General features: G+C 46.1%; 2 protein-coding genes across 2 annotated transcripts in view; both read right to left on the reverse strand.

Annotated features, from left to right (window-relative positions):
• The window catches only part of LOC142888942 (ankyrin repeat domain-containing protein 6-like), a 7,476-nt gene extending 4,872 nt beyond the window's left edge, over nt 1-2,604 (reverse strand). The window contains exons 1-6 of the mRNA XM_076027448.1: nt 1,825-2,604; nt 1,635-1,733; nt 1,228-1,326; nt 924-1,022; nt 457-555; nt 305-382 (exon numbers count right to left, since the gene is read on the reverse strand). Of these exons, the coding sequence (XP_075883563.1) occupies nt 305-382; nt 457-555; nt 924-1,022; nt 1,228-1,326; nt 1,635-1,733; nt 1,825-2,016 (666 nt within the window). The 5' untranslated portion in view covers nt 2,017-2,604. The remainder of the gene's footprint in view (nt 1-304; nt 383-456; nt 556-923; nt 1,023-1,227; nt 1,327-1,634; nt 1,734-1,824) is intronic.
• Nucleotides 2,605-5,642: 3,038 nt separating this feature from the next.
• Nucleotides 5,643-11,341, reverse strand: ldah (lipid droplet associated hydrolase). Its single transcript, XM_076027814.1, has 7 exons — nt 11,241-11,341; nt 9,940-10,071; nt 8,900-9,031; nt 7,914-8,083; nt 7,255-7,495; nt 6,456-6,538; nt 5,643-6,057 (listed from the first exon to the last, which is right to left on the reverse strand). Exons 2-7 carry the CDS (start codon nt 10,061-10,063, stop codon nt 5,869-5,871), a joined length of 939 nt encoding a protein of 312 aa, XP_075883929.1. The 5' UTR covers nt 10,064-10,071; nt 11,241-11,341; the 3' UTR covers nt 5,643-5,868.
• Between the last annotated feature and the right edge of the window lie 361 nt (nt 11,342-11,702).

Raw genomic sequence — 11,702 nt, forward strand, 5'->3', positions numbered from 1 at the left:
GTTGCTGTAATGTCAATGGAAAATGAAGCAAAGCAAAGTTGCAACCAAATCAGGGTCTTTGAAGCCCCACCAGGGTGTTTAGCTCTTAGAACCACCAAGAACCATCCAGAACCACCAAGAACCATCCAGAACAATCCAGAACCACCCAAAACCACCAGGGTGTTGAGCTCTTTATTGAAATGACTCTGAAAACACTGCACTCATGGAGGAGACGCAGCTGTTTGATGACTGACTGACTGTTGATATCAAGTTGGCTGGATTAAAAAGTTTTTTAACGGGCCTACTGCAGGGTGCAGGTCCGAACCTGAGGCGCTCTGGCCAGCAGCAGAGCCACGTCCTTGTGCTGGTTGTCTCGAGCTTTGTCCAGCGCTGTTTTACCGGCCTGCAAGTCACAGTGTATTAGTACTTTGTCAGGGTCCCACCTGTGTATTTACACACAAAGCGTGAGTGACTCACGTGGTTCCTGGCGGTCCCGTCCGTGCCGGCCTCCAGCAGGAGCTGCACCGCCCTCTTGTGGTTGAGAGCAGCAGCCACGTGCAGAGCCGTGTCCCCGGCCTGGAGGCCCCATGCAGTACAAAAACACACTCAGTATTTGTACACAAGTATTTTTACCTGTGTGTTGCCTGGATTTACAGGTTTGGTAGAATATTCTTCACATAATGGATGGATATATATGTGTGTGTATAAATATATATATACATACATATATACGCATATATATATATATATACATATATACGTATATATATATATATATATACGTATATATATATATATATATATATGTATATACATATGTATATATATATATATATATATATACATATATATATATATATATTTACACTCCTGGTCTATGCAGTATATTCAAGTACTGTGGCCTCTGTTACTTCCTCACTACAGTGCAATGTGAGGTGCAGCACCTGGTTGGTGTCGGTCACTGCACACACAGAGTGCAGCAGGATCTTCAGCACCCCCTGGTGGTTGTAGCGAGCAGCCACATGCAGACAGGTGTCGCCCACCTGGGAAGACAGAGGGACCAGAACCACAGGTTGGATCACCCTTGGTCTCTGCCTGCACCGGTCATGCTGAAGTGGCCGTGAGGCAGCGTCACACAATTTATTCCACAGCCCCCAAATTTATCCAACTTGAAATCATAAAAACAAACTTTGTGCCAGGTGGAGTCAATGAATGAGTGCAAGCATTGAATTCAATTGTGCGTCTCACGTTGTTCTTGCAGCTCGGCGCTGAGCCGCCCAGCAGCAGAACTCGAGCGCTCTGAGTGTGAGCGTTCTGACAGGCCAGGTGCAGCGGCGTGTTCCCTGCCTGCAGACATTACAACACTCATGTTAACACACTCATATTAACACACTCATATTAACACACTTTATTTATTATAACATAGTAAGAATAAAACTAAACAACAAAGTGAGCCAAAAATGTATCAAGAAAAGAAAAACCTGCACAAAGGTTTAATTTGTATACGTACTTATTGATACTTGCAGAGGTCAAAGGTCACTCGTATTACTCTCGTCTCATAATGTCTGAATGAATTTGCCATTGGAATTGATTCCAAGTTTTTCTTTTGTCTTATTTTTGGCTGACTGTGTCTAAACAGTGAATGTTGTTCCAACCTTGTTCCTGATGTTGACGTCTGCGCCTGCTTTGACCAGCAGCTTGACGCAGCTGGAGAAGCCGTGCCAGGACACCTCGTGCAGTGCAACGTTGCCCTCCTTCAACACACAGGAACAGCCGACGTCAAACTGCCGTCTGGGACAACATGCAAGGCGGCAGCTGTCTGACCCCTGACCCCTCACCCCTGACCTTGTCCTGCAGGTCCACGGCGCAGCCTCCCTGGATGAGAGCAGCCACGGCGTCGCTGTTGCCCAGAGCAGCGGCTCGGTGCAAGGCTGTGTGGTGGCCCTGACCAGGAGGTGGCGCTGGAGGGCTCTGGTCCACTAGCTGCTGACAAGAACACACACACACACACACACGTCTCATTTTGGCATTTAGCATTTAGCCATTGCGGTGTTACAGCAAAACTGTGACTTTTGTTGAGCTCAGGCATGAGCAAACTATGGCCCGGGGGCCATATGTGGCCCATTAAAGCTTTTTAATCCGGCCCTTAGGCTGAACTTGAAGAAATGATATTAACAGTCAGTCAGTCATCAAACAGCTGCATCTCCTCCATGTCTGCAGTGTTTGCAGAGTCATTTCAATAAAGAACTCAACAGACTTTATGTTGCAACTTTGCTTTGCTTCATTTTCCAGTGACATTACAGCAACCTGTGTTCTCCATAACATCCCAGGATAGATGGTTTCCTCCTATGAGGTGGCTCACCACAACACTGCATCCATCTGCTGCTGCTCCGCTGCCCCCCTCTGGCCCACTGTGGAACCCACTGTGGCCCAGCAGTCAAACAGTGCAGGTCACCACTGATCCAGCAGAGTGTTGTGGAGATGTTGGGTTGTGTGATTGTGTATTTGATGAGTTTAGAGGGAGGGAGCGCTGTACACACCTCTCTACCTCATTGTTGTACTCTAGGAAATATGAAGTGTGTTGATGTTTGCTTGAATCAACATGAAGTCGTTCATCCAGCCAGATGTTCACTGTCCAGCTGTGGTCTGGTGCCGATGCAGCAGTGCAGGCTTCAGCTTATAGCCTGCATAGATTGCAGCCGGTGCTTAATCTTTGTGTGTGATTAGAAACAGCAGCAACTCAGCCGCACCAGGATCATTGTGTCCACCGTCTTTAATCTGCTGAGCTCCTTGTCAGGACACACAACCCTGGCTTGGTGTGTGGAAAGGTCGGTGTTTGCTGCTGGAGCTCATGAAGCTCTCAGAAAACAAGGGCTTCCCATCTGATGGAGGGTTGGACTGTGTGCAGGTCATCTACACAGTACTGACAGATTAACAAGACGTTTTATTGCACCTTGCTGAAATGTGAGTGGCTGCAGTTGTACAGTCTGATGAATGACCTGCAGGGGGCGCTCCTTCTTGCACTGAGGGTGAGGGTGCATTCACTACCACTGTACAGACTGGAATACTAGCATCGCCTTGCAGTGTCCATCACCTCCCTGCACTCGTGTACTTATACTGCAAACATCAACATCACTGTATATTACTAGACTCAGATACTCCTGCATCTCATATCAACACTTGAATTATCCATTTGCACACACACACACACACACACACACACACTGCACATTTGTATTTAATTCACTGCTCAGCTCTCTGATTGGATGTTGTTGTTTTTTTCATTTCCCTGAGGGAATCCCAAGGGGATCAATAAAGTATTTCTAAGTCTAAGCTAATAATTTTAATATTGTCAATGTGCAATGACAATAAAGTTGAATCTGATCTGACTCCATGCGCGGCTCCACACGTCCATCATGGACATGAAGATACTGCATCAGTCAACACCAGTAGCGGGAGACTCACAACACAACACTGCACATCTTCATCATCATAAAGTCACTTCAGAGGCTTCAGTGATGAATCTACTCACCGGAGGGACGTCCGTTGCTTCCATCCCATTGGCCGTCCCCTCGGTGCCTCCTCCACTGACCGCTAAAACACACACTCATAAAAAGGAAATGTATATATTTGAATACATGCCAGTGCCACTGCCGAGAGGAGCAATCAGGGGAGAGTTCACTGCAAAACCAGCTCGGTTCTTGCTGGGTTTAGAATGTGAGACAAGTGGAAGAGGATGACAACAGCAGTGTGTGTGTGTGTGTGTGTGTGTGTATGTGAAAGCAGAGGAGGAGGCCAGCTGTTGTTGTAGTGCTGTTACAGCTGAGAGAGAGAGAGAGAGACAGAGTGAGAGAGAGGGGGGGGCGGAGAGAGGGAGAGAGCGAGAGAGAGGAGAGAGAGAGGGAGAAAGAGAGAGAGAGGGAGAAAAAGAGAGAGAGGAGAAAGAGAGAGAGATGGAGAAAGAGAGAGGAGAGAGAGGGAGAAAGAGAGAGAGAGGGAGAAAAAGAGAGAGAGAGAGGAGAGAGAAGAGAGAGAGAAGGAGAAAGAGAGGGAGAGGGAGAAAGAGAGGGAGAGGGGGAGAGAGAGAGGGAGAAAGACAGAGAGAGGGAGAAAGACAGAGAGAGGGAGAAAGAGAGAGAGGGAGAGAGAGAGAGAGGGAGAGAGAGAGAGAGGGAGAGAGGGAGAAAGAGGGAGTGAGAGAGGGGGGGCTCCTCACAGTCAGATCTTTATCTGCCACCATCTACAAAGCCACACTAAGAGCTTTAATCTCATACTTGTGTGTGTGTGACATGGTCAGTGCTGTAAAAATATATTAGTACACGTGCACGCACGCACGCACGCACGCACACACACACACACACACCACGTGAAATTCACCCACATTTGCAGTTGTTTTTTCTCTTTGTATTGTGGATGCGGGTGGGATTAGAGCAGCCAGATTAAATGTTAAATGTGTGCACGGCTGTGTGTTGCATTAAAAAGGGCCGGCGGGTCCAAACCTGCTGAGAGGAAGCAACAGTGTGGCAAAACACAAAGAATGACAGAGAAAAAACATCAAGGCTCTTGAAGAAATCCAACATTTCCAGTGTTTTTAGTGAAAGAACAAAGGAATCCACTGCAGTTAATCTCAATCTGTGTATTTGTGTTGCAGCATCGCAGTGTTCTGCAGTGCACTTTGATCTGACAGATGACAAAGCAACTTTCACATCGAGTCCTCGGGATGCAGCTGAACGGCAGAAATCATCTTTAAACAAACCTGTTCACACTTTTACACTCACTCAGTCAGCCACTCAGTCAGTTTCAGTCAGTCACTCAGTTTCAGTCAGTCACTCAGTCAGTTTCAGTCACTCACTCAGTCACTCACTCAGTCAGTCACTCAGTCAGTTTCAGTCAGTCAGTTTCAGTCAGTCACTCAGTCAGTTTCAGTCACTCACTCAGTCACTCACTCAGTCAGTCAGTCAGTCAGTTAGTTTCAGTCTCCTTGGGCGTCTGACTGGAAGATCAGGTGGATATTTTGGGGGAGGTGTTGCATTTTGCCATTATTATTATCATTATTATTATTAGTAGTAGTAATAATCATCATCATCATCATCATCAATCTGGTGACCTCCTGACCTTCATGAATTCAGAGCACAATCAATCAATCAATCCCAAAGGAAAAAGATGAAAATGATCCAAAACTAACTACACGTCAAACTACGCAATCAGTTCCAGGCCACTGTCCAGCCAGTTGTTGACTGTGGAGGTCAGACTGGACGGAGCTGAGACCTCCTGTTGAGTCAGCTCCACCAAGTCACGTGATCACTTCCCAGCTGTCTGGACTTGTTGGACACTTGAATGCTGCACTGTGTACAACTGATGGCAACAGCAGTACTGAGATGAATACTGGTGAGGCACTTGAACAAAAACACTGTGTACAGCAAAGAATAAAATTACTCAAAATGCTGGAAAAAGTTATTGGACGCGTGAATGCATCGCTCAATGCCATTGGAAGAAACTATCTTAGCACTTAGCACGTTAGCCAGTTTGAAGGTCCTTTCTACCAGAACTGGCTAACTTGCTGACGGTAAACTCTAACTGACGGTCAGTTATTGGAATGAGCCTTAGAAGTTTCCAGAATGAATATATATATTAATAAATACATCATAAATCAATGCAAGTCATTACTATCAATATATTTTTGCATTTGAATGCATTTCCTTTATAAAACATGACTGAAATCCGCATCATATAAACTGGTCTGATAACTGGTATTCGTTGTAGTATTACAGTATTAATGGTTATAATTGGACAATTGTGATATGAGCTGGTCACTGCAATTGAGTCCAGAGTGTTTGCTCTCTCCAGGAAGTGTTCTGGTCATGTGAGGGGCGGGGGCGGGGCATGACATCATGCAGTCAGATCCTGCGGCAGCCATTGGACGACCATGTGCGCCACCTGGCTGGCGGCGTCCAGGACGAAGGCGTGTCGGAAGCCTCGTTCGCACAGCCGCAGGTCAGCGTGAGGGAAGTCCTGCTTCATGTCCTGGTAGAACTGCACGGGGCACCAGTGGTCCGTGGCGCCGTAGTAAAATATCAGCTGTGTGTGGACACCGGACCATAATCAACACCATCACTTCACTCATTCACTCATTCAATTTGCTCTGTTTGACTTCAACGTTTTTTTTCTGCCAAATTATTTTCGTGCCAATTGCAAAAATCACTGACAATAAAACTCCATGAGAGTCAAAGTCGACTCTCAGTCAGCACGAGGAGTTCCCAGCTGACTCTGTAGTTTAGGTTTAATGTTAATATCTTAGAATACATAAAGTAACCAACCAACCAAATGATGTGTGTGTGTGTGTGTGTGTGTGTGTGTGTGTGTGTGTGTGTTAAATGTCATGTCGCGTCTAAACTCTCTGTATGCTGGTGGAAGGTTCTCAAAAGTACTGGTACAAATGCAGTAGTACTGCAGTGGTAGAGGTGGGACGGTGTCACCTTGTCCAGGTTCTCCCTGATGGTAACATTGTCTCTGTCCAGGACCTCCCTCATCTCTTCACCCCCCATGTACATGGCATTGGCTGCACCAAGACAAAAACAACATCCAATTAAAATTCAATAGATAATAAATATTAACAAAATATTGTACATTTATAACACTCTAGCAAATAAAATGGCACGCACGCGCGCGTGCACGCACACACACACACACGCACACACAGGCACAGGGGCATCAAAACAGCTCCAAGACCTACTTTGAGGGCTGCGACACACCAGTTGAGAATCATTGATCGCTTTTTTCGTAAAATTAAAATGACTCTTGTGATCACTCTGGTACACTCTGGTACACTGTAGTACACTCTGGTACACTGTATTACACTCTAGTACACGAGTACTCTGGTACACTCTGGTACACTCTAGTGCACTCTAGTGCACTCTAGTGCACTCTATTGAACTCTATTGAACTCTATTGAACTCTGGTACACTCTAGTGCACTCTATTGAACTCTATTGAACTCTATTGAACTCTATTGAACTCTGGTACACTCTAGTACACTGTATTATACCCCAGTACACTCTGGTACACTCTGGTACACTGTATTATACTCTAGTACACTCTGGTACACTCTGGTACACTGTATTATACCCTAGTATACTCTAGTACACTCTGGTACACTCTATTGAACTCTGGTACACTCTGGAGAAACTGGATTCAATCAGTGAACCCCTTGCCACTGTGAAGTGAAGCCAGTGCTAGCTGTTGGTGGTGAGTGTGAGGCTGGAGGCCCTGAAGGCACCTGCGCAGTCTCCTGCCAGCAGCTCCACGGTGGGCTGCAGTACCGCCGGGTCCAGGCAGGGCAGGCGGCCCAGCGCCAGTCGCACCAGGCCCGCTTTGAGCCGCTCCGGCAGCAGAGACAGCAGGAAGAGCGGCAGGTAGGCCAGGTAGCGCAGCTGGCACAGCACCGGGGTCATGACCTTTCCCTGGGGGGTCTGGGCCATGCGCTCAATGGTGGGGAACAGCAGGACGGCCTTCACCACCTGCAGCGCAGTCAAATGAATACCAACAAAGTGGTCAAAGGACACAACCAGCATGCCTCTCACACACACACACACACACAACAATTCAGATCATATTTAGCAGCCTGAAAACTGCTGGCAAGGAAAAGAAAAAGAATGACAACATTGAATTTATTTCAATTCATTCATTAATTAACCAACAGTGATGTGATTTGATGAAATGTGCTCTTTAATTTCAGTTTAAAAGCACATTAAAAATAATTTATTTATACAGACACACACACACAGGAGGAGGAGGAGGAGGATGCAAAGGAGGAGGAGGAGGAGGAGGAGGAGGAGGAGGGGGGGGGGCAGGAGGATGAGGAGGAGGAGGAGGATGAGGAGGAGGGGGTGCAGGAGGATGAGGAGGAGGAGGGGGGGCAGTGTGGGAGTGACTGACGTTGAGCTCGGGCCGTCTCTTCATCATCTCCAGGATGATGTAGCAGCCGATGGAGTGGCCCAGCAGCACCAGGCGGGTGTGGGGGGGGACGTGTCTCCTGAAGAAGGACAGCTTGTGCTCAATCTGCCCGTTCAAACCAAACACGTCGCCGTCCGCTGCCCAGGAGGCGTCTGGCCAGGAAAGGAAAGAGCAGAAATAATCACGAGTGATGACGGTGCCGCTGGAGGAATCCTTCCCAGTCAGCGAGCGGCAGAACTTCAGTGACCCGCCACAATATTTTCCCTTTGACGTCTAACAGAGGGACACACAGAAGCGGTCCGACGCTCATCAATTCAGCACTTTGTCATCGTGGAAATGGAAAATACATGAAGGAAGAAATAAAAGCAACAATACCAACAAAAAAAAAAGAAACGGTGTCCGACCAAGCAATCAGCTGGACAGTTTCAGGCACATACTGTACAGAAACATCTTCAATAAATAATATCAAGTGAATACGAGACACTCGCTGCTCAGAAGAAGCTCTACCTTAATATGAAGTTGGAGTAATAACATAATTGTGCAACTGAAAACAAAAAAAAAGAAAAGAAAAGCCACTTATTCAGTATCGCCCTCGTTGTAGACAGGGTGGAGGAGGAGAAAAAGGAGCAAAAAAAAAAGAAAGAAAAGAAAAAAAAACCCAAGGGTATCAACAGCCCTCTGCAGATGTGGATTAAGAACAGCTTTTCAGGTTGTTATGATAACAAGTCTTCTCTTGGGCTACAACTATTCTGGTGAGAAGCCATGCTAAATGTTACAGCATATTAACTCGAGCTTCAGAAGGGATCTGGATGAATTACCGGAGGAAGTTCTGAAAAGGGGGTGAGAAGGTGTGGAGGGGAAACAAAGAGAAGAAGAAGAAGAAGAAGAAGAAGAAGAAGAAGAAGAAGAAGAAGAAGAAGAAAGGCAATGAGTTTTCAAAACAATGTTGCATCACTGCTTTTTCCTACCTAGCAGGTCCATGGAGTCTGGGGGAGTGCAGTGACCAGCGTGGCTCACGGCCCACACTGGGTGCTGGTAGCCACACAAGCGGTGAATGGTTTGCATGAAGGTCCTGTAGAAGCCCACCACACCTGGGTTCCCTGCAGAGCAAGAAGAGCAAACCACACACACCTGGGAATGGCTCCATGAAGAAAGATCTGCATTAGCATTTAACATTTAGCATTTAGCCATTTGTGGAGCTCAGGTCTGGGAAAACTACGGCCCGGGGGCCACGTGCGGCTCGTTAAGCTTTTTAATCTGACCTGCAGAACCTGAAGAAATAGAAACAGTCAGTCAGTCATCAAACAGCTGCAGCTCCTCCATGAGTGCAGGGTTTCCACACTCAGTTCAATAAAGAGCTCAACACCCGGGTGGTTCTGGGTGGTTCTGGGTGGTTCTAAGAGCTCAACACCATGGTAGTTCTGGGTGGTTCTGGGTGGTTCTGGGTGGTTCTAAGAGCTAAACACCCTGGTGGGGCTTCAAAGACACTGATTTGGTTGCAACTTTGCTTTGCTTCATTTTCCATTGACATTACAGCAACATGTTTCCTCCATGATATCCCAGGGTAGATGGTTTCCTCTATGAGGTGGCTCACCAGAACACTCCATCCATCTGCTGCTGCTCCGCTACCCCCCTCTGGCACACTGTAGAACCCAGTGTGGCCCCACCAGTCAACCAGTTGGACCACCCTTTGTGTACCCAGTAGTTACTCCGTTAGTTGGATGTGGTTCCAACCGCACGTTTGCCTTGAAAGCAACTCTTTCTTGTGATGTCACAACTGCTATTTCATAGCAACTGGACCTCTGTCGAGCTCTCGTGGCCCCAGCAGTCAGCAGCTTGGCCCACCCTGGCCTGGCTGTTGTGCAGGACAGAGTCATTCTGCAGCAAACACCACAGCCGTAACAACGGCAGCAATGTTTCCCCGCGGGCTCTCATCCATCGATGGTACACGCAGTTTACCGGGGAGTCGCCTCAGTTTCGTGACTAGAACATCAACAATGTGACTCACCTGGAATGACGACAAACAGCAGCTTGTGTCCAGAGTGTAAGCGGCAGGGGCCAAACTTGAGCAGCTCTGTGGCGGCTCCGCAGCAGTAGATGAACTCAGTCTCAGGCTCATCTCGCTCCTCCATCACCTCAGCTAAGGACACAACGAGAGAACCAGTGGTGAACCCACTGGCATTAATAACTGGAGCCGGTGTCGCCCTGGCGAGCAACACTGCAAACCTTGCGTGAAAATATGTAAATGTGAAGCGTGTTGTAATCTCCTGCGAAGAGTTCACAGGTTGGAGGTGTTACATAAAATACAGAGCCACCGGCCCTGTTTGTTTAATCAGCAGGGGTCAAAGGTGACATGGTCCACCAGTGTTACAAAGGTCTCAGTGAGCAGCCGAGCATGCGAAGCCTTGCTTGAAACATACGTCGACGCATGGCACTCACACAACCTCAGAGGAATCACAACAGGAAATCTTCACCAAAAGATTGGAGCTTCGCTTCTTCTCACTGCTTTTTCAAATTAGGAGCTTGAACGTTCTCCTAATCTTGCTTCCTTGAATGTCTTTTCTGTAGTCTTCATTTATGTGAAGGAATTATTCAATAGCAGTTTGGAGGCCTTCTGGGAACCCTATGTACGTGATGTGAAGGGTCAGAGGTCAAGCTCAGCTTTACTCGTCATCAGCAGCACTGCACCTCTTGGTAAATTCAGGTTTATATGTGTATATATGTATGTATATGTTTATAACAATCCCCTGGACAACGCAGTTCTTCCTACAATGACCGATACAAAGTCTGAATTCAAAGAACAAACAGACGTTCGATGACAAACAATAGAAGTGAATCTAAAGGGCAACATGTCAACAATACAATGGGGAAAATAACATAAGCTGACTGCTGATACAAACGGATCTGCAAACAAACTACGTACCTATTATAAAAAAAAGAAGTATTAAAAAATAAAAGACTGCATGATAAATATATGAAACACACGCGACTGAAACTGAATTCCTGTCAAAACTTCTCAGGCGATATACAAAAACTCCCTTGATTAAATTAAGCTAAGTTAATAAAATAATAAATATCATCCTAATGACGCCTCCCAGAGTTGGTAGCTACCAATAACTGGCAGTGGTACGTTGTTATATATATTTATTATTTTATTTTTTATTTTTCTTTCGGAAGCAAAGCCACTGATACCCGTTTAATCCGAGTGTCCTGCACTTCAACCCGGTCCCCGTTATCAAGTTACGTCAAATATGGTTTAACTGTCACTTTAAGTCATAAATAATGAGTTTTAAAACCTCTCTTCTTTACCTTTTTAAAACAGTGCGAGAAGATAGACGACGTTCCCCTCCTCAATCCGCCGGTACATGTTCTCATTACACATCCATGGGTTTGACACTAGCTCCGCCTACTTCCTGGTTACGTCATGTCCCCCTTGCCTACGGATGCCGATGTGGATTTGAACTAAAAGGTGGTCGCGATTTTCGCGAATATCCCAGGAAGAGATAGTACATAGGAACAGGTTATATGGATCTATCAAGGACATGGACTATCAATTACAAACGTTCATTTATTGAAATATAACTTTACCCCCTTGTCAACTTTTGTGTGTAATGTACTGATGTGTTTCTGGTCCAACTGTATTTTATTCAATAACATTGACAATCAAATGACATGATGCCAAAAATGAAGATATAACGGTATCAGGATTATACTAATAATAATAATAATAATAATAATAATAATAATAATATATTAGTAGTAGTAGTATTA

The sequence above is a fragment of the Nelusetta ayraudi genome, unplaced genomic scaffold (genome assembly GCF_046127955.1).
Source record: "Nelusetta ayraudi isolate G7.1 ecotype Tasmania unplaced genomic scaffold, CSIRO-AGI_Nayr_v1 ptg000021l, whole genome shotgun sequence".
Lineage (NCBI taxonomy): Eukaryota > Metazoa > Chordata > Actinopteri > Tetraodontiformes > Monacanthidae > Nelusetta > Nelusetta ayraudi.